This window comes from Rhineura floridana, chromosome 11 (genome assembly GCF_030035675.1).
Source record: "Rhineura floridana isolate rRhiFlo1 chromosome 11, rRhiFlo1.hap2, whole genome shotgun sequence".
Lineage (NCBI taxonomy): Eukaryota > Metazoa > Chordata > Lepidosauria > Squamata > Rhineuridae > Rhineura > Rhineura floridana.
In genome coordinates, this window is record NC_084490.1 from 43383752 (window position 1) to 43407042 (window position 23291).

General features: G+C 46.2%; 1 protein-coding gene across 6 annotated transcripts in view; it reads left to right on the forward strand.

Annotated features, from left to right (window-relative positions):
* The first annotated feature begins 550 nt into the window (after positions 1-550).
* PHOSPHO1 (phosphoethanolamine/phosphocholine phosphatase 1) overlaps positions 551-23291 on the forward strand; it is a 30215-nt gene continuing 7474 nt past the window's right edge. The window contains exons 1-3 of one of the 6 annotated variants that reach the window (XM_061588275.1): positions 557-637; positions 7160-7292; positions 17695-17810. In XM_061588275.1, the coding sequence (XP_061444259.1) occupies positions 623-637; positions 7160-7292; positions 17695-17810 (264 nt within the window). In that variant the 5' untranslated portion in view covers positions 557-622. Of the gene's footprint in view, positions 638-1031; positions 1308-7159; positions 7293-17694; positions 17811-18215; positions 18264-23291 lie in introns of those variants that run through there. The other 5 variants (XM_061588276.1, XM_061588278.1, XM_061588277.1 and 2 more) reach the window with 5 other exon arrangements.

Consider the following 23291-nt stretch of genomic DNA (forward strand, 5'->3'; position numbering starts at 1 on the left):
CAACTGAAGGATCGTCTACTCTGGCACTTAAAAAAATAAATGGTGTGCCCATTCTTTTACACTGTGTAGCAAGAAAAGCTGGATTCTGCCACCTACATCAATTATGAAAACTGAGCAAACTAATTTTTCATTTTTGCGTGATTTCTTGCTTTGCTTAGTAAATGGGAAGGGGGCCATGCAGGACACTGAACACTACCAGTGGGACTCTTCAGCTTCCGAGTCAACAGGAATTAGTCCTTGTGCACTTTTAAGTATGTAACTGTAAGCATGCAGGCTAGAAACTTGTTTGGAAAGCTGAATGCTGTGACCATGCTCACATTCTGTGCTTTTCCTTTGCTCCAACAGAATTCTGGCTTATAAAATGGGGTGGTGGTGTTTTGGTTTGTTTTTTTGCCGGGGTGGTGGTGGTTTTGTTTTACCTGATGAAATAGCAAGGCATCGTTATACAAATGGGACGATGATCAGGAAGATCTTCCTTCGTGCCGGGGTGTGTTGTGATTGGCAACAGGGTGGCACAAGAAGTTCCTGCTTGTCCGGGTGCTGTTGAGAAGGAAGGGCCAATGACCCAATTAGAGCTCATTTGGGCCCTGGCACTTTCCACACCGTGGCTTTCAACCTCGGAATGGCACAGGCACAGGTTGGTTCTCTGCTTTTTGTCGCCCTTGAAATGTGTTTGCAAGGCGTCCGACGACGCCGGGTCACAACCACCCTAGCGTCTCGGCCTCTTGGAACTGTTTTTGGTGCCTATATTTAAAAAAAAAAAAAAGCGCAAGTGGCAAAATCCAAAGCGGGATGACGGGGCAATACAAACTTAAGGGGGTAGTTCTCTGTTCTCCTGGAGTGTCCCCTAGAGGTGCGCGGGGGATGGAGCGGAGGGGGGCGCGCGCTAATGGATGCTCTCTCGGTTGCAGTCTCTCCTCTTTTGATCTCTGCCCAGGAGCCGTTCCTATTGGCTCCTTCCCTTGTGACGTTGGGGGACTGCGGTTGTCCTATGTAGCAGGCGCCGGGCTTAGTTTCCGTCTCTTTCCAGAGACCAGGGATCGCGGGGCTCCTGCTCCCTGGGAGCGTGGAAGGTGGGGGGGAGAAGCAAAGACGACCCCGGGCTGCTTTCTCCCCCCGCCCCTCCTACCCTCTTATTTGTTGGTCCCGCATTCAAAAGGAGCTGGCCGGGGAGGGGGAAAGCATTTCCCACTGACCGACGCTGGAGAGCGATGCAGTGAGCAAAGTTGAAGTCTGAACCGAAACTAGGTTCTTCCCTCTCTCCCCCCCGCCCCGCTTTGCAACTGGGATCCGATCCAAGACTGCACGTGAGTCTGCCGCACTTGGGGGGGTGCGGGGGCGAGAGGGAAGAGTTGTGTTTAGAATTGGCCAAGGGCAAAAGGGACACAGGAGGAAGTCGATGGTGCCGGGACCCTTGGTGTGCTCGCATCTGAATGCTGAGAGGGAGAGGGAGAATCTAAGTGCTGTTGAGTAGCTAGGGAAATATTGGAAGCAGTAGATGGGTGTGGGTGGGGAGCATATTCTGATATAGAAGATTCGGGTTAGGGGAAAGCTTTCTAAATAATTTAAGGGAAGAGTAAGGATAGAGACCATGGGCCAGAAGGAATGAGGTGTCAAGTGGATAATAGGTCAAGGATTAATTGAGGGGCGCTGCTAATTTAATCCCTACTACTTGATGGGGTCATAGGAAGAAGTTATCATCTAGGCTGGGTACATTTCAAGCACGTTTCCTCCCTCCCCAAGAATCCTGGGAACTGTATTTTTAAGTGTACTGGGATTTGTAGTTCTATGAGGGGTAAGCTACAGTTCCCGGCATTCTTTTTTGGGGGAAGAGGGGAACTGTGCTTTAAATGTATGTTGCATGTGCAGCCCTACTCATTAAAATCGGTGGTCCAAATATTCATTGTTTTTTGCATTATAAACAGCCGCCTGCTGCACTGGGGAAGAATTCTGCCCTCTAGATGGGGATAGAGCAATAGATGGAGGGTTGTGGAAAGAGAGGTGGCAGTGATCTAAGGGCTGCCCTGCAGGTCATTTAAGGATGCCTATGTGTGCATTGTGTCCTCAGCCAAGAGCCGAGGTATACATAGAAGAGTAGCCTTGGGCCTTCCCTCCCTTACCCCAATTCCAAAACCCATCTGGCCAACTTGGCATCCGAGCACCCACCCTTGTCTTGATACTTTTGGTGGGGTGGAAGTGACTTGTCCTGTAGCCACCACTGTAGCTTTTTTTTAATGCTATTATTCTGGCATCTTAAAACAGGCTATGAGTTTCTGAAATCTTTCTTTCTTGTCCCATTTGGGGTGGGGAGAATGAATGGTGCAGGGTGGGTCTTGGAGGTGGGGAAGGGTTAGATGGTTGCCTTTTGCAGAGAGGCAGGGAGGCTCCCTCTGAGATTAGAATGGGAGGCAAGTTGCTTGTTGCCCCAGTGCATGGTCTGAAGGCACATGACACAGCAACCTTATTGAAGATCTGTCTCTCCTGGGACCAACCCTGTGCATAAACTGCCTTGAGTTCTATGGAAAAAAGGCAGGAAGTACATTAAATGCAGTAAAGATAAAACATTGGGTGGGGAGAGGAGGAGGCATGCCAGCTCCTGGTCCAGGAAGAGGCATAAAGATCTTTGAGAGCTCCAGAGCCAGAGATCCAGGATTTGGGAATATTAGGACAAGAGAGCAAGGGGAGATGGGTTTTAGGGGACTGTAAGCTATGGAGGTAACATTGCTGCTGGTGGCACTTTAAAAGTTTAGGAGGAGAGTCAGCAGGTTGGACCATCAGTACCAGGCAAGCTGATCAGGAAATTTCATACGTAATCAGAGGTGTTGGACGAATCTGGGAGATGATGGGATTTGGAGGAGGCTGTGAGCTGAAGATCTGGCTCTTGGAGTATGTTTGAGGAAGCAAGGCAATGGCTCCTGGTGTGGTAGGGACAAGCAACCAAAAGTGTTAAGTCTGCCTTTGATTGAGTTCAGTAGTAGTAGATCTGCTTTGCATGCAAACTGTCCCACCTTCAGCATCTCTTGGTAGAGCTGGGAAAGCATCCTCTCCAAAATCCTAGAGAGCCACTGCCAGTCAGTGTAGACAATACTGGGATAGATGGACCAATGGTCTAATTCAGTATAAGGCAGCTTCTTATGTTCCTACATGGTCTTTGGCTTTTATGCAGCTGTTTGGGGTGCCTTGCCTGTGCTATAGTATTGTTCCCATTTGATAGAGGGGGAAGTGAGACAAACTGAGCAGTGACTTATTCAAGCCCACTGGCAGAGCAAAGGCTTGAACCCAGTGCCTCTCAGGTCCACACTGGTTCTTTTAGGTTAGTAACACAGAGGATTTTTGGAGTGCCCTGAAGTTCCAAGTGCATATCCTAATACTAAAGGAATTACAAGTCATTCTAAGGGGAAGGACGAGATCTTCACGATCATGTTATCATGGTAATTGGAAGTAGAAGCAGACTTTCCAATTTGGTCCTTGTGCCATACGCAGGATTATGCGTGCTCTGCCAACTCCTTCCCAAATCAGAATTCAAAAAAAAAGAGCAAAATAAACAATTGTTTACATTGGCCACATATATTCTTTCTTGAGACAGGACCTAAAGCAGGGATGGGGAGTCTGTGGCCTTCCAGATACTACTGAACTACAACTCCCATCAGCCGGGGTTGGGGATGATGGGAGTTGGAGTCCATCAACATCTGGTGTGCCACATGTTCCCCAACCCTGATCTGAAGTTATACAAGACACTGAAATCTAGACTGTTCAGCGGCGTCACTAGCGGGAGTGCGGGGAGGTGCGGATCTCCGGCGTGTGCCCACACTCTCCAGGCTGGCGGTGGAAGGCCCGTCCTGGCTTCACCGCCAGCGAGCGGGCGCCTGCTTTCCGTCTCGCCCGCCCACCTCTGAGGAGGAGTTGGCTGCGCCGACCCGGAGCGCTTCTCAGCTCCTTTGCTGGGCAACGGCGCAGAGCGGGGCGGCTCTGGGTGTCACCGCCCTCAGGGTGTCACCCGGGTGTGGTCCACACCTCCGCACCCCAGTGGTGACGCCCCTGAGACTATTGGAAATCCTGCTCAAACCCTCCCCTTCTAAATTTTTCACCAGTTATTGCCTCTGCATTTTCAAATCCTTCTCATTCTAAGAAATAGAAATGGCTGAAATCTTAATAATTTGCCTTGTACTAAATCCTGTGCTTGTGTAATGCCTTGTCAAATATGCACCATAACAACCATAAGAAAAGGGATTTGCTGCCAAAAGCTATTTCCTGGAATGTGAGTTGGAATATTATGCCAGTGTGTGGTAAAGTTATCTAGTAACTGCTACCAGGGTAGGAGGCAAGATTATGGAATGTTGTATCAGAGGTTGTACCATGCTCTTCGCAAAAGATCCTGGCTTTGACTAGGGGACAGAGCTTGGAAAAGTTACTTTTTTGAACTACAGCTCCCATCAGCCTAATCTAGTGGCCATGTTGCTTAGGGCTGATGGGAGTTGTAGTTCAAAAAAGTAACTTTTCCAAGCTCTGCTAGGGGAGCTAAACATCTTGAGCACTGTTCTCAGTCCCAAATGTACATGGGCAAGGCTGCTCTGCTTACACACTCTGCTAAATGCTGACCCACATGCGCACATCCACACCACCCTAAAGCTTTGTGTTTTCCTCATTCCTCTCACCCCCTAGATACCTCTTAAGATTCTACTCACCTTTCTGGTATTCCAACTTTAACTTCCCCTTTCATCAATAGCTCTTGGTTTCTCATCCAATTATCCTTTCCTTATTCCTTCCCATGCATATACACCCACATTCTCATAGCCTGCAATGGCAAGAAAAGAGGAACATTGAATGTAGGGCATGTTTTGAAATAGTGGTTTAGATGCCTTCAAATATAGCATCATGGAGTTCCTCTCCAAACAAGCACGCTGACTTTTTTTCCTTCTGGATGTAGAGCCTTCCAGTAGGAAAAACAGTCTTCTCCATACAAAGTTTTATTTCATTCCCTTTTAATTTTCTTCCTTGTTTGTTCTTCTTGGGCTTCTCTCTCTTTTCCTTCTGGTCAGGTGTTTTTCCACTCTGGGGGACTCCCACAGACCAGCTGCCATCAGACAAGTAATGTGTTTATCTCTCAGTGGAAGACGGGATTTCAGAATATACCAGCTTCTTCAAAGGAAAAACAGTGAAAGCTAAATTTAGATGCTACCTAAATATCTTTTTGAGTCCCCTCTAAATTAAAGCCATCCCATGAATACAAAGCCCCTCCCAATACTCAGTCACGTTAAGAAGGAGGAACTAAAAGCCCACAATTGCTTGTTAATGGTAGCATTGGGAGTTGGCAATCCTGGCTCCAGACTGCAGCCTGGAGGTGACACAGTGCAAAAGCAGCTGCCTCTTTGACCTGCCTTGCAGGGTTGTTGAGAAGGATGAACCAGGTGAAAATTGCAAGTTGCTTTATATGCTGGAAAGGGCTGTGCTTAAAAGAAAAGACCCTGAGGTAGCAAACTAATTGTCAACATGTCATTGTTTTAGTACAGGTGTGGGAAACCTTTGATCCTCCAGATGTTGCTGAACTACAGCTCCCATGATCCCTGGCCATTGGCCAGGTTTGCTAGGCTGAATGGAGTTGTAGTTCAGGAACATCTGGAAGACCAAAGATTCCCCACTCCTTGTTTCCAACATTGTTGAGAACTAGGCCCCAGAAAACAGAACTGAATCTGTTGGGAGAAGCATATGCTTGATTCTCAATAACTCTGGTCACTAGAAGCTGAGAGCAGGTCTAGACACTTCTCCAACAATGTCCCTGAATGCCCCTTTTCATTTCCCATATAGCTGAGTCAGTGCAATTCATTATTCTCCCCCCCCCACCCCAGGCCAAGAAAGTCCTCAACTTGGAGACACTTGTAGTGGCAGCAGCAAAACCTGCCCTTCCATCCTCGGCGGCCTTGGCCCTTGACAGAGGTACCGGGGAGAGGCATAATGTGTCTCTGTGCCCAGAGCACTCATTGCACATACCCCAAAGAGGTCCTTGCAGTATTTAAATGTTCCTGATGCACATGTAACCCATCATAACAACAAATATTTTGCTAGCAGTGCTATTGCCAAGGGTAGAGGATGCACAATGACTACCTTTTGGAAGACTGATTGCAAACGCGAAGGTTGCTGTCTCCTGCCCAACATCCCAATTTGCTTTTATTTATTTTTAGTGCACTGCCTCTGAACATGAACGTTCCCTATGTAGTTGTCATTTATTATTTTATTCCCTTTATTTTTTTTGTTCCACTTTTCAGACAAATATGGTTTCCCAAAGTTGCTCACATCAGTAATTTAAAAAAGTAAGAGGCGGGCCATGCTCTCAGATCTACAAACTAAAATACAACAGAGGCAAAGAGAAGAGGCAGTGGGGGGCAGAGGAAGAGGGAGACCAGTTTGACAATGACAGTACAAAGATGCACCTTCTAAAAGGGGCATTGGTATCCAGTAGAGGCCAGGCTGATTTTCATTTGCTTGGAGGTCTTGCTTGGGTAGAGGGGCTGCAACTGACCTAGCAGAGCCAGAGCGTGCTTCCTCTTGGCTCTGTAGTCCCCAAGGCAGGGAAACCTTGTGGCCCTCCAGATGTTGCTGGAGTTAAACTCCCCTCATCCCTGACCAATGACCATGCTGGCTGGGGCTGATGGCAGCTGGAGTCCAACAAGCTCTGGAGGGCCACAGGTTCCCCACCCTTGCCCCAGGGAACTGGCACTCAGAACAGAATATTCATTCTGGCTGAGGGGTGGGGGGTGGGAATCGGGCACTCCTCCTGCTTCTCTTCCCATGCCCCAGGGAATCATTGATTCCTATTGTGTTGTCGTCTTGTTAAACTCTTTGATGATCTCTTATCTCCCTTCTCCAGCCCCAGCCCAGCCCAGCCCAGCCCTGACCCACCAGATTTGGATATGCCAAATATTAGCATGACTCAGCTGAGCCATAGAGAACAGTTTGCTGATGTTTAGTCTGTGAACTAAGAAGTTGCTCATCATAGGTTAAGTGGGGACACATGAAATGTTGTCTTTCTCTGGCGGAAGTCTGTCTCTTGCCACTGAGGTAGGGTGGCCCCATCTCTCTTGACAGGAAGATATTTTGAAATATCTGAAGTGCCTTGTACGGCATTGCCCAAGGAGTTGACACTTGTGCTGTTTGCACACAGAATGGCCCCCTTTCATCTTTCCTTCTGAAATCAAAACAAGCTCGGTGCAGAGGTACTATGTGGAGGAATACCAAGGAAGACGCTGCTTTAAGGAAGAGGCTCTCCCTGAGCTGCCTTCACCCTGGCTGCAAAGGTAGGATTCCTCCCTTGCTGCTCCAAAACAGGACAGAGGAGATGCAGTTTTGGATTTGTGACATGGGAGACCTGCATTCGAGTGCCGCCTCTGCTTTTGTTCTGTGACCGTAGGAGCATCACACGCTTTCTGCCTTAACTTCTTCCATCTGTAAAGTGGAGAATATGATTGATTTTACTTCCTTGTGTGTGTTGGCAAGGAGTGTAGCTTGCCATGCACTTGGGCTACTTTCAGCACAATCCTATACACCAGGGATTGCCTGAATTGTTGTGGGGCTCCATCTCATCAACCTCGGCCAGCATGGTCAGTGGTCAGGGATGATGGGGAATTACAGCCCAACTACATCTGGAGGGCCACACATTCCCCATCCCTGCCTGATAAGTCTACTCAGAAGTTCCTTTGAGTTCAGTGGGACTTCCTCTCAGGCAAGCATGTATAGCAGAAGCGGAGAAACTTTGGCCCTCCAGATCTTGCTGAACTACAACTCCCATTGGTCTAGCAAGCATGGCCAGTGGCCAGGGATGTTGGGCATTGTAGTTCAACATCTGGAGGGCTAAATGTTCCCCCCATCTGGTGTATAGGATTGACAAGACGATGACAAGACGATGTGCTTTTTAGGCTTTAAGGTATCCTATCCTTAGAGTCAAGGTTGGGATTAAAGAGTGTATTGGATCTTTCCCACCTCTTGAGCTGGCATACAAGTTTCATCTCTGCCTTGTTTAATCGGCTTCTTCTGCCACCTCTGATCCTTTAAAGCATTTGTGATTTTTTTAAGCTAAAAAGGCAGCTCAATTCTGTCTTAGCCATCCAGGGTTTGGATGATGTAAGGGGCCTTTTAATTTTAGGTGGGCTCTCTTTTTAAAATGCCATTTGCAGAAGATGGAAGAGCACTCCTGTTCACTGACTGCAGCGACTTACTCGCCATTGGTAATGGAGAACATCCATATACCAAGGCATAGCCAAAGCTGTGTGGGAAAGTTGGCAATGGCTCTTCAAAAGACCTTAAGCTTTGTGTAACCCTACAGCAAGGAACACGTGGTAGTGACAGGGCTGTTTCTCCAGAAAGCAAGAAATCAATGTGCAAAGGCAGGGAACCATTTTCAGCCCAAGGGTCGCATTCTCTTCTAGGCAACCTTCCAGGGGCCCCATGGCAGTGATAGGTGGGGCCAAAGGGAGTGCAGCAACAAATGTGAACTTAACCTTTCTACCGTAGGCTAGATTCCAAACTCACACATCACTCTTTATTCTCCCTGTCCTCCATTCCAAGCAAGCTAAAAGCATCAGAGTTGAAGGACTCATTCCGACCAGGCAAAATCACTCAAAGGGGGGGGGTGCAAATTAGGTCTGATAAGGGGTGTGGCCTAGAGAGGCCTGGAGGGACACATTTGGCTCATGGGCCCAAAGTTCTCTATGTTGACTCTAGTGGATGATCTACAGAACTTTTGGAGCGCTGAAAAACTGTAGCATTTGGGAGTGTCCTGTTCTTAAAGAGAGAAATCCAAGTTGTGTACCAACGAATTAAATTCAGTGATCTGTATAACTAATACAAATGTTTTCCCGATGAAATCTCTTGTAATCACATCTTCCCTTCTAAACTAAATAAAATCATAGACAAAAATATAAAACCACAATAAACCAACAGCAGCTCATCAAAACAAATGAACATTTACAGGAACAAATAATATGAATTTGTGCCAGATATCATACTAGTCCGGATGCATGCAAGCACAGCCTTAGCCACCCCCCTGAAAGACATCAGTGAGGTACATATCCTTAAGGAAGTGGGTTTAACAAAGTTGGTGCCACCACTAAAAAGGCCCTACTCCAGAGATGGGGATTCTGTGGTCCCCTGAGTGATGTTTTGACTGCAGCTCCCATCACCCCTAACCCTTGGCCATGGGAGCTGGGAGTCCAATAGCATCTGGAGGGCCACAGGTTCCCCAGCCCTACCCTTTGCCTTCCAGATGGGGCTGACATGCAAAACAGGGATACCAAGGAAGATTTAAATGTGCCAGTAGGCTCAGGAAAAGGTGGCCTTCAGTATGCATATGCTTTGGCTAGTAATATTCATTGGAGGACATAGAGTTGTCTCCTGAAGTCTCCTATCTCTTGACAAGTGGAAGTTCTGCTCAGCCTCCTTGGCTTCCCCTCTCCCCCAGGAAATTACTCTAGACACTGCACTTCCATTTTCAATTCACCAGGCGCTAGAAATGCTTTTATTTCAACAAAATTTAGTGTGTTTCAGGATGCAGAGTCCCGCACCCAATAATGCCTCAGAGCTTGCTTGTGTGGCGCAATGACAGAGAATATGTGCATCATGCATACAGCTTGGAGTTTCTGTGCCCAGCTCCACACTATGCATCTCTGACCTTAAACCCCTGTTGGGTGATGGAATCCAGGCTATGCATGTCAATGCTTGTATCAAAGGGCGCAATTTACATCTGTAAAATAAAATGCATGCAGTTAGAAGTAAAATGTTTGGGAGTGGTCTGAAATTAGAAGTAAGCAGCAGTGGCGGATCTGCATCCCAGTTATATTTAAACCAAACAGAGGTCCCAGAGCAGGGCAGCTATCTGATCATTTGCAAGACAAAGATCTCTGTAACTGCCAGAATCCAACTCTGGCTTGCTAGAGGTGGGGAAAGGAGCAAGCCCCCTATCTCAACTGTTTTGCTGACCTGACTTAGCAAGATTCTGCTGTTGTTGTTTTACCCCTTCGCCCTTTTGATGCTCCTCAAATGTGGCTGTGTTCCAATCTTCTTTATGACCCTCTGCATGCGCAGGGTGAAAAAGGCCACTCCAGATAGAGTACTGATGTGGTGCAGTATTGATGGTGCTGGGTGTGAGAAACTCTGGCTGTGTATGCACATCACTTTTAAAGCACACAACTTCCCTCAAAGAATCCTGTAGTATATCTTTCAATGAGCTACAATTCCCAGCACCCTTAATGAACTACAGCTCCCTATATATATATATTTAAGGGAAGTCATATTTTAAATGTATGGTGTGTGTGCAGCCTTGTTTTCCACTCTTAACCTTTAGTGGAGCTAAATGGTCAGGTATCTGAGAGACAGCCCCTCTTTGTATTGCTTCTTAATGACCTGCTTCTCTTCTCCAACATCTCCACTTTGCTCATTTAGTCAGGGAGAGGATTGTGGTTCCTGGGCAATGGTGAAACTTCTCACTCGTCATATGTACTGTATCAGGAAATCAGGGAGTATGCCCTTTCAGCCTCATGTAGGACAGTGCTGCTGCTCCTTTGATGACAGATGGGGTGGATTTGGCAGTGATTTAAATTTTCCAAGGCACACCAGAGCGGGAGAAGGCAGCCTTAAGCCTTGTGGGATCTACTTTATTTGTGACAAGAAGCCTGAGATTCACCACCAGTTGTAAAGAGGTGTAAACAGATATGCACTTAGAATTAAATAACATAGTGCCCCTGAGCAGCTGTTGAGTGCAGGGATTTGCTGAATTTACAAAAAAAAATCCTAATTACCGCAAGCTTCCCAGCCCACCCCCTCCATTATTTCTTTGGGTGGTAGTCAACTAAGTCCTACTCAGAGTAGACCTATTGAAATTAATGAACCTAAGTTAATGATGTCTATTAATTTCAGTTGGTCTACTTGTGAGTAGGACTAGCACTGAATACCGTCCTTTATTACATTTATATTTTATCTTTCTTCCAAGGAGCTCAAGGTGGCGTACATGGTTCTTCCCCCTCTCCATTTTATCCTTGTGAGGTACATCAGGCTGACCTCTGCCTACCTATCTGCACTGATTGAGTGCTGCTATATTAATTTAGATACTTTAGATCAGGGATGGCTAATATTTTGAGGGGGGGCAGCCTGAGAGCTGCATTAATCTTCGCCCAACCTTCTGGGGGGGTATGCATGTCAGTGCTGGGTGTGGCCATACCACGCTCTCACATACAGCCCCCACCCCACTCATCAAATGATCCACCTAATGACTGGGGGGAGGGAGCAATCCCCATCAGCATGCTGGGATGGGCAGAGAGGTATAAACCTCACCACACACCCCAGAGCTGTGTCTACGTTTTTTCTTTTTGTCACCACCGCCCAAATTGATGGAGTATTGGGTGCCAAGAAAAATGTGCTGGGCTAGCGGAGGGCTCATCTCGCCCCCAGGCTAGGCGTTAGCCACAATCTTGCTTTATATCCTTCTCTTTCAAATGTGTAAAGCATAGCTAGGCATTTGTCTGTCAGCCTGAGGCAATCTCACTGTATCTGCCACAGGACTGAGACAGAAGTGGGATTGGCTTGGGCTACAGGTGTGTGAGTGAGACCTGGGGCATTTGCATGCTTTAGCTATAGAGCTGCACTTCCTTAGAGTGCAAGGTCTGCAGGGCCCCAGTAGCGTGGGCATGGACTGTGGAAGGAAGATTGCCTATTATTCTAGTACATGGGACCTGCAACAAAATGTCAACAGGGCAGACGACTCTTCTCCGGTATTCCAGCCAGCTAGCAATGCCTTTTTCAGACTGCTCCATCCCATTCTTGCACACGCACCAGTTCTCTCTGTACCCACCCTCCAGCCAATCAGCCAGCACTCGGGCTTCTGAATATTCTCAGTCCTCCTTGGAGTTTGGGGGCTGGGGTCTTCTCCTTAAAAAAAGTGTATTTTCAAACCTTGACATCCCCCCCGGAAACCTTCTGCTCCCTCCCGTTTGTGTGCGTGCGCGCATCTCAAGTCTGGGGAAGTTTTGGACCTCCAGATGTTGATGAATTATCATCATTATTAACAGTAATAATATAATTAAATTCATATCCCGCCCTTCTCAAAGGGAACCCAGGGTGGCAAACAAATGGTAAAGCACTAAAAATATCTTAAAAATGAAAGCAAAGCCTCTTAAAAACAAAATCTCTTTTAAAATTCCAGTGCTACAACTACAGCTCCCATCAGCCCAGCAAGCATGGACAATAGCCAGAAATGATGGGAGTTGTAGTTGAGCAACATCTGGAGAACCAAAGGATCCCTACACCTGGTTTATATGGTACTGTTCTGGCTACATAAGGATCCACTCTCAGAGAATGAGTTTCATATTAGTATACAGCAAAGGTAAGGAACCTGTAAACCTCCAGATGTAGTTGAACCACAACTCCCGTTATCCTTGACCTTGGCCCTGCTGACTGGGGCTGATGGGAGTTGGGAGTCCAACAGCATCTGGGGAGCCACAGCTTCCCCATCCCTGGTATACATGTGTTTTAAATGTATGCATGCAGCCCATTTAAACCATGGGGCTTCCCCCACAGAATCCTGGGAATTATAGTTTACCCCTCATGGAGCTACAATTTCCAGCACCCTTAACAAACTACAGCTTCCAGGATTCTAGGGGGGCAAATCATGTGCTTTATATCTATGGTGTGTACGCATCAGGCCTGAAGGCTCCCATTGCTCTTCCCAGTCTGTGCAAGATGTGTGGAATGCTCAGATAGCCATGCCTGCCCTTATGGGGTAAAGAGTACATGCAAGTGGAGGAGTTCTTGTTGATTATTCTTAATATATATGCCACTTAACTACTAAATTACATATATTATGGATGCTCCACTGGTGTCAGAAACATTTGTTTCATCATAGAAGATACCCACAAAACCCTATGTATTTAAAAACCAGTTTCACAACATTCCATCCTCATTCTTCTGCAGTCACACTCCAGAGTGACCGAGTAGCAGATGGGTCTGTGCAACTGAAGAGCCAGGATTTATGCAGCTAGGAACCACTCGAGAAGGTCTGCAACTCAGCAGCTTAGCATCTAGGCCCCAGGTTCAATCCCCCAACATCTGCAGCCGGGAATACTCCCAGTCTGAAACCCTGTCGAGCCGCTGCACTTGATGGGCCAACGTTCTGACTCTGTATATGTAGGTTTCTATGTTCCTAGGACCAGGTGTGAATTCTTGAAAGGTGGGGTCAGCAGGAGTAGGAAGCAGCATGTGTGGCCATGCTGCAACATTATCCTCAAGCACATCCCCTTAAAAATCATTTCTCCCACGTAAGGCAATGGCTGCTATTCACAAGCACTGCACTTGGGGACGATACCATTGCGGTGAGGGCTGCATGAACACTGGGCGACCCACCAGCAGGGACTGGGTTCCTGCAGGGCTGCACAGTGTGGAACATGGGAAACTGCCTTCTACCCAGGCAGACCCTTGGTCCGGCTAGCTCAGTACCGGCAGTGGCTCTCCAAGGTTTCCGGCAGCGAATCTGGACATGTGAGGGATTGAACCCAGGACCTTCTGCATGCAAAGCAGATGCTCTACCACTGAGCTAAGGCCCTTCTCGTAGCATTTATGTGTCTGTGGCCAGAACAGTCCACATCCTCCAGGAGTCCCTTCCTTATGCAGCCCCACCCATCATGATGATGGACTATTTGCTAGTTCTTTGACTTCTACCTCCTCTTTGCAATTGATCTTCAAATTGACAGCTGCCTGTGGTCTAACTGTTCCCAGGTCAGGTTGTCCCCCCAAATAAAACACAAACCGTTGCTTGAGGTGCCACGTATCTCTGTGCTTTAATTGGTAGCATGTGGCATTGCTGATTCAGCACATCCCACATGCTTTGCGCTGTGCTTGCCAAGCCGGGGGCAGCCTAGGACAGAGAACATCCTGTGAAATGGAAAGTGCTCTCCGGCCCAGAGTGGCGTTAGGACTTCGCCATCTGCTGGAGTAGAGAATCCTGTTATTGCATCCCAGCAATGGGTTTGAAGTTAGGAGTTCTTTAGGGGGGGTTGTTTGTTTGTTGGCCCATAACTTTGAGGGATTTGGGGGGGAGGGTTGAGGACAAATAGGGTTAGATTTTAGTGTTATTGTTGGGATTTTAAGGCTCTAATGTGAATTGTATGTTTTTATGTTGTGCATCGCCCACAGTGGCTGGACAACCGGCCAGATGTGCGACTAATAAATTTAATAAATAAATAAAATAGATCCCATTCATTCATGGAATTCAGCTGCCCCTTGCTGCAGACAGGTTTGCTGCCTAAAGGTGCACCTCGGCATATATCCACATTGCAGTGGCCAGCAGAGCCTTCAACCCCTCCTGATTAAAGGCTGCAAGTCTTTATTTCAGATTGGAACATAGTCAGTTTCAGGTCTGTCCTAATAATTCTGGCTAGCTACAGATACAGATTGGATCCAGTGTATTAATGTGCTGGGCACATTAATATCAAACAAGCTTGTGCATCAAGTCTCTTTTTTAATCCACTTTAATTTTTCTTGCACGAACCTGGTGTTCTACGTGTTTGTTTGTTTACTATTTTGTTTATTCAATTTCTATTGTGCCCTTTCTCCCAAAGGAGCCCAGGATGGCAAATATCTGTGATTCAAAAAAAGCAAGCACATTTAAAGCATTTACATGGTTAAAAATAATTAAATACAATAAAGCATTAAAACAAATTTAAAGGCAGATGTAACCAAAATCATGTATCTGGAAAGGTCCACTGGAACAGAAAAGTTTTCAGCAAGCATCTTCTAAAGGGAAAATGCTTGCTTCTTTTTGAACTCCACCGCTCCAGGTCATATGTAGGAGAGGTGGGAATCATTTGGATCTGTAGCAGACGGGAATCTTTTTCAACCCAAGGCCACATTCCCTTGTGGGCAACCTGTCAGGGGTCTCATGCCAATGGTAGATGGAACCATAGGAAAAAGTAGGCAGGGCAATGGATGCAACTCTTACCTTTGCACAGTACATATATTGTAGCTATGCAAACGTCAGAGATTTGTATACGTGTACACACACACTCAGCCCTCTCCATCTAGCCAAGCAAGTGGCATTATTACAGTTCAAGGACACATTCTAGTCATCCAAAAGCACTTGAGGCATGAAGTGAGTATGTCGCCTAAGGCGAGTCCAAAGGGCCAAATGCAGAGTCCTTGAGGGGCTGAGGCTCCCCACTGCTGGTCTATAGAGCCTACTGCAGGGATGGAGAACCTGTAGCCCTCAGGCTTGCCGAACCAAGTGCTCTGAATAAGGACCTCGGGTGCATGCAAACATGTTGTTTGTGTTACTTGCCATATTGTTCAACACTATTCCTTTTCAGGACTCAGATCACAGAAACCAGTTCTGCCACTTTGCAGCAGAATTTGCCTGTGCACAGCACTGATTGGCTAACCTATGTCTTATCACAAACCCAATCATCCACAGTGCAGTTTTGCAACATTTAAAATTAACTTCCCTTGTTTGTTTTGTTGTTGTTGTTTAAAAAATGAATGTTTAAATGAATAAATGAACACCAGTGTGATGTAATAGTTAGAGTGTTGAAGTAAGACCTGGGAGACCAGGGTTCAAATCCCCACTCAGCCATGAAGCTCACTGGATGACCTTAGGCCAGTTACTGACTCTCAGTCTGATCTACCTCACAGGATTGTTGTAAGGAATAAAATCGAGAGGGGGAGAACCATGTATACCACCTTGAGCTCCTTCAAGGAAAGACAGGATATAAATGCAATAATGAATAAGTACATATTTATATAGGGCTTTGAAGACAAGATGAAAGAAACAGTCTGCCCAAAGCATAGGGGAGGGGCCAGATTGGCAACAATCAGCATTAAAGTTGTTCTGTGCAACTGCCTTTCAGTCATCAAAGGTGAAGGAAATTGGTCTCATCCTGCAGGAAACAAAAATTCAGCAGCTGCTGTTTTAATGGGATGTTTCAATGCACTCTAAGTGCCAAACTGCAGGTTTGTGATGTTATCAGTCATTAGAATTTTGCTGTTTTGCCTTTTCTGGCCACAAGATGGCAGTGGAATGACAGAAGACATATTTCTGCTCTACAAATGTGCACACATTCAACAAATCAACAGTGCAAGCAGGTTTGTATATAATCCTAGCTGCCAGATGTGTTGTGGGGCTACATAATTTGCAGTTCCCAGCATTCCAGACTCTGTTTCAGTAGGGTCTTTGGGATTTCTCTTTGAGAGCCAGTGTGGTGCTGAGGTTACAGAGTTGGATTAGGATTTGGAAGACCAGGGCTCAGATCCCCACTCAGCCATGAAGCTCACTAGATGACCTTGGGCCTGTCACTGCCTCTCAGCCTAACCTACCTCACAGGGCTGTTGTGGGGATTAAATGAAGAGAGGGAGAGCCATGTATGCTAACTTGAGCTCCTTGGAGGAAAAGTGGGATGTAAATGTGATGAGTGTAATTTCTAGATAAGTAACCTGTTCCTATCCCTGACAACCTGAATAGGTAACAACAGCTCTGCTCCTATAAATGTGGACGACCCAGGCTCGGGCCCCACCTTGGCCATGGACTTCATTATCCAATCTTTAGCAAAGAGCCGGGGAGAGCAAAAGCAAGCTCTGCTCTGGGCCCCCAAATATATTAAGTTTTCTAGTTGTCTGTGCTCTCGTCTGAGAAAGAATAGCTTGTTCTGCCTTCAAAAAATTATTATGAGGGTCTCGAGGTGGGAAGAGGTGGTGGAAGAGTTAGACATCTGGCTGGAGGGGAATTTTTTTCATGGGAAGGGGCAGGTTTTTCAGCCCAGGAGAAAGAAGGCTGAGAGAAGTCCTTGAAGGAAAAGTGTTCCAGAGAGAATGTTAACCAGCAAGAGGGATGTTTGTTCTAGGGCAGGGATGAGGAGCATCGAGCCTGTGGGGCAAAGGTGGCCTTCCTGGCCATTCTCTTCAGCCTAGAGTCTCCCTAGAAATTGCCCCAGCAGACCCTGCTGCATGGCCTCGATTGCTTTTGCCTGGCTGGAACATATCCTAGAACTGTGATAATGTCTCTGCCATGCCTGGATCGACAGAGGTAGAGGTGTGTGGGTGTATATGTAAATATCTGGCTTTTGCATGGCTGGAATGCATCCTACTGTAGAGAACTAAAAGCCACATCTATTGCTCAACCCAATATGGGCATGCATACACATACCCCAAAGGTAACCCACAAGGGAGTATGGCACCTGGGCTGCAAAAAGCTCTTCACCTCTGCTCTAGCATCTGTCTGGTGGCTACCAGGGAACCAGGAAGGAGTTTACATTGTGGGATAAAGAGTTGAGATTGGACCACTACTTCCTTACCTTAAAAGAAGTCACTTCCTCTCTTCCAAAAGGGGCTTGCCAAGCCCAGATCCCCAAGGGTGCTGTTCTTTTGAAGAAGTCCACCAAAGGCAGACTTTCCTCAGAATTTCTCAGTGATGGAGAAGCCAGATCCTCTTGGGATCCTGAACTCCCATCTGCTTGACATGAGTGATTGGACTGAAACAGTGACATTAGATGAAAAGGGACATGCTAAAGAGATGTTGAAAGCAAGCCTGTCTTTTAAGTAATAACCAGAGCTATTGGGGAGAAAAATAGGGGCGGGGGGGTGATGCTGCACAGGGAGAGATCTGAAGTGGCAGGCCAGGCTCAGCAAAGGTGCTCAAAAAAAAATGGTTATGTGTGGTTTCTTTGGCAGCAAAGAGGCTTTTGTGCAGAGAGAGTGTTAATACAGGGGGATGCAGCTTGTTGGCCGTTAAAGTACTGAAGATGAAAAGGTGCTTCGAAGGTGTCGGGCTGCAATGTTTTCTGAAGGTGAGCACAATTTTCTGTAAACAGGGCTCTTGCAAGGAAACAAACTCTGAAAGGCAAGGAATGTCGCCATTGCTTGGGGGTCCAACTGGGCCTAAACCCTATGCCTCTGTAGGTGCAAGGGCAGGGCGAAGCAGCCTCCTTCAGGCAGCACCCGGGGGGGGGTAGATGGCTGGGATTAGTGACTGGTCATAAAGACTTTATGGTCTTGGCCCTAGCAGCAGGGTTTAGGGAGGGTGGCCTTTGGACACTGCTTCAACCAGCAACATGTCTGGGGCCAGCTCTGGCTAGAGGCCTAAAGCCTCAGTGGCTGTCTGTTAGCTTAACCACTTTGTCTCTACCACCCGCAACCTCTAGGCCACACCTCCCTCTCTTCATTTGTTGGTTTTCCTCATTTCTGATTGGCAGGCAGAATCTATATAAAGTAGTGCGATGATGGCAGGACAAGAAGTGCAGGTAAGCGAATGAGGTAGGAGGAGCAAGGCTGGAGATGGTGTGGGAGGAGCAATCTATCAGGTGGGGCTCAGAAGCTCCACCCCCAGAGCCCAGAAAGTTTTTGCTGACACTGCAAATAGCTTCACAATGGTGAGGGGGCTCAAATCTATTCTTATAGTTATTATTATGACACTGAAAACTAAAAAAGTCTCACAAACTCCAGATTCTGTATCAACCTCCCGACATAGATCACTGACCCAAAGCAAACATTGCTGTGCATATTTAAACCATTTCCCTCCCATCCCAAAACTTCAGTGCATTTCTCAAGTTTTCCAGTGCCGCTTTGGGACACTGGCATGCAAGTTTCAAGGGCAAGTAATCATCTTGCTCACTAAGGAGCACACCCAGGATTAAGTCAGACACAAGCCCCTGATCCTCTTTACTTGCTGGCTAAGACACTTAACGCCTCTTAAGGGTCATCCTTGAAGTTATATGAGGAAAGAGATTATGGCTTAAAGGATGCATTAAGAGGCAAGAGGGGCAGTGGTGATTTTGCCTAAGTAGCTCACTTGGGATTCCTCCAGTCCCAGTTTCCCTCAGATTTTTAGGCTTTTGCCCAAATGGGGTTTCCATTGGAAAATGAAAGGCAAATCACTGATATTCAGAGAGATTGACTGTATAAGGAAGGGAGGTTAAAAACATTGCCCAAAGCTAAGGGGCGTGGCTGGGTTCTCAGGGCACAGGTGCATGCCTAGGTGTGGGGGAGACGTTCAGCTTGGTTTGCATTTTAATTAGAAACTACCTAATTCATATTTTTTGAACCAATACACAAACCAAAACACCAACCGTCCTTCGAAATGCATGCTTCTCTAAATTTTGCAATGCAGCTTTCCAACCAGAAACCGTGTACAAAAATGCAGTTTGTTAGGGGAAAGCATGCATTAAAACACATACATTAGTGAAAGTAATGTTCAAAAATGCAGTGTATAAGGGGAAACGGCTTGCAAAAATGTCTATGTTTGTCAAAGCTACCTACAAAAAGTGTGTATTAGGAGAAATTCGCACTAAAATGCTGACAAATTTTCATGAGGTTTTAAAAAAATTCCAGATTGCTCTGAAGTGTAGAGAACTGGACTTAGGGCTGGAAAAATGAGAAAGTGACAGATTCATCCATCCCTATACATGAATCATATTTGCATAACGCATGCACTGATTTATATGTCTACATGCAAATTTAGGACTGTGTTTCTTGGGGGGGGGGAAACTAGGGCTGACAAGGCTTGTTCTGACCAGTGGGTACCTGCAGGACGTTCTGGGCCCAGTGCACTGTTATATGGATTGGGCAGTCCTCCCCCAACTGCAACCTCTTGGCCAGAACTGCTGCATATGGACATGTTGTTGTTATGTGCCTCCAAGTCGACTACGACTTATGGCGACCCTATGAATCAGCGCCCTCCAAGAGCATCTGTCACAAACCACCCTGTTCAGATCTTGGCATATGGACATATGTATACCTTCAGGGTAGTTTTGGATTACCAGAGATGAGATGCAGACAAGAGGTTTGCTTACAAAGAGTTAAAATTTATTGAGTAACTTACAGCATTCAGCCAAGTATTCCCAATAAAAGTGGATCAGTCCCACCGCTCTGCAGTAGCGGACGTCAGAGACTGAACACCCATACTGGGCACAGGTCATGGTTATATAGCATAAATCTTGGCACATATCATTGGTATACACATGAGGTTACATATATGATCAATGAGATTATACACTTTGAAGTAACATATTATGACATATAATTGGCTGTTCTGATCTTTTCACAGAACATCTTCAAAGCAAACTAATTGCTAAAAACTATAGTATCGTTCCAGGTGCACCTTAGTATCCTCCCTTGGCAAACTTCATAGCTATCATCTTTATACTTTATCATTGACCGTTACCTGACTTGTGTACTAACAAGCCACAGCTGCACTATCTGCTCATTGACCGTCCTTTCGACCCATCCATTGTATCCTTGAATCTATGCCTATCAGGACTCTCTGAAGTCTAACAAGGTGCCTTCCAATATCATACTAGGCAAGCCAACTATAAACTGCCTACTAATAAACATATACTTGAACCTATGCCTAATTGGGCTCCTTTGATGCCTTTACACTTAACAAGATACATTCCCAGCATCATACTGGGCAAGCCATCATATCCTCATTAAAACACCTAGATTAGACTGCAGGTGGCTATGAGGTGATCTGACATACCCAAAGATGCTGGGGCCTGAAAGGGGAATACAAGCCTCCAGGCTTTGCTAACAAATACATATTGAATATATATTGATTAACTTAAGGCCATAACAGCTTGCTTTAGGCCTCTACTTGCTGGCTGGAAATACCAAATGGGTACAGGGTATACATTCCACCCCTGGATGGTCAAAGGACGTCAATGTCTTCACGTCACATTCTCTTCTTACCCCGAAGGGCTGGTTCTTCGTTTGCCCTGTCGTTTGACCCCCAAGGGTAGTCTTAACTATTTACCCATTAAAGCTACGCCAGCAGGATAAGCATATACATATTAAAATAACACCAGAAATGAGAGTGATCCCAATAGAAAACAATTGCTTCCACCAACCTCCTATTCCCTGGAACCACTCTAAAATAGGATTTAAGAAAGAATCTTCTTCCAAATGCTTTATTTTACTACTCTGTCTATATAAAGCTGCTACACTATAATTCACTACACTTTGTTTATCTGGTCCAAGGCGAGCCTGTTTTGCAAAACTGCTGCTCTCATGCTGGTCATTTCTATTCCTATTGCTTCTAGGGCCAAAGCTGTGGCATTTAAAGCTACTTCCATTGCTCTTCCAAAGATGTTTACTTTATACATGATGTTAGCTACCCCCCCCACTGGGAAATAGGGCCCAAGCATACTCAGCTGAGCTGAAAATGTCTCTTTGCCATCTAACTTTCCAAGCCCTATAATTTCCTACAAAAGGGCTTTCTAGGGTTTTTTCAAATCTATGTGGACCCCACAGCAATCCCAGAGCACATCTTCCTATCCATCCTGGGGGCAACTCTGGCCAGGCCTTTTTCTCCACATATATCCAGCCTTGCTTACTATCACTGGGATTGGGACATTTGTGCACTGTCTGACATCCCCTATTGAAGCCCACTCGCCTCTGGAATCTAGCTTCTGTTCTATTATGCTTTACTTGTTCCCAACAGACTTCAGGCTGTGGTGGGGCATTTACCCTCAAGGGGGTTACCCATCCTAACCCATCATGTAACTGCTCTATTCTAACTGCTCTGGCTTGGGTGGCCCTCACATCAAACCATCTGGGTTCTCCCTCAGTATCTTGTGGGGTGACTACTGACTGTAGGGATTCTTGCAATTGCTTGGTTTTGTTTAAAATCATAAAACGCACACAATAAACTTTTATTAAAATCAGCATGATGAGACATCAATGAGCAGATTTTCCAGCTTGGCCAGGCTATAGCTGAGTTAACTTCAGACGCTGTCCAGACCAATGAAATGCAGCAGATTATCCAAGCATGTAGTGAGACACTTAACAAGATACATTCCCAGCATCATACTGGGCAAGCCATCATATCCTCATTAAAACACCTAGATTAGACTGCAGGTGGCTATGAGGTGATCTGACATACCCAAAGATGCTGGGGCCTGAAAGGGGAATACAAGCCTCCAGGCTTTGCTAACAAATACATATTGAATATATATTGATTAACTTAAGGCTATAACAGCTTGCTTTAGGCCTCTACTTGCTGGCTGGAAATACCAAATGGGTACAGGGTATACAACATATTAAAACTAAAGTTTAAGTGCCCTTGAGTGAATTACGATGGCACTTGGCTAGGATCTCACCAGCACTGCACTTTTTAATGCAGCCAGTCACCCTGTAAAATTGTGTGTGTTGTTGTTTTTAAAAAGGGAGTGGGAGCAGGAGATCCAGGGCCCCACACAAAAGATCTGGGGCTCAGGCCCCCTGGGCCACTCCCTAACAATGCCCCTGCACACAGCTGCACTGTGAATGGTATAATCTGTTGCATTTCTCCAATATCTATAAGGATATTGAGGGCACATGAGACCAGCACCCTGCTGAAGCTAAGCAGGGTCAGGTCTGGTCGGTGCCTGGACGGGAGACCGCCTGGGAGCCATGTGTGGGCCGCCTTGGGTTTCTATCATGAAAAGAAAGGCGGAGCATAAATGTAATAAATAATAATAAAGTTGCTAGTCCTTATGGATGCAAACTCTTGAGAAGAGGAGCTACTTTCTTCACCGTTCACAGACCAGAGGTGATCTGAGTGGGACATGCAGTGACTAAGAAGTAAGCTCCCACAAATTGTTTGCTGTTCCTTCTTCCCTTCCACCTGGGCCCTACAATCTATCCCATATGCTTCTAATAAGGCTAGACATTTACTTATATTTTTAAGGACAGTTAGAGTAATTTGCTTCAACTATTTCCAAGTACATATCATGGATATTTGTTTTGCTTTAGTTAGAGCAAAATAGAGGTATCAGATACCTCTGACACTCCACCCTGCCACATCTGAAAAGCGGTTTCTGTGATGGATGGGCCTTGCTTTATACATGTGTCCTCATCAACTTTACCTGTTCTTTCTGGCACTCCAGAAAAAATGCTGTAAATAGATTCTCCCCAGAACTCAGGTAGGTAAGGGGGAGACATCAAAACTGGAACTAAAGGGATGGGGAAATCTGTGGTGATCTAGGTGATGTTGGACTCCAACTTCTGTCATCACTGTGCTGCTTGGGGCTGATGGGAGTTGGAGTCCAGCAACAACGGAAGGACCACAGGGTCCCCATGCCTCAACTGAAGAGACTGAGCAAATTGATGCATCACATAGCAGAGAGAATCCGTGATGCCACCACCTGTGCCCTCACCCTTGCTTCTCCACTAGGGGAAAGACACCCTATTCTGTTCTCGACGGATGTCTCTGACATTGTAAGTGGCTGTAATGAATGAAAGGCACACCCAAATCATTCTCCATGTAATGGATCTTGGGTCTATCCTTGTTGCAG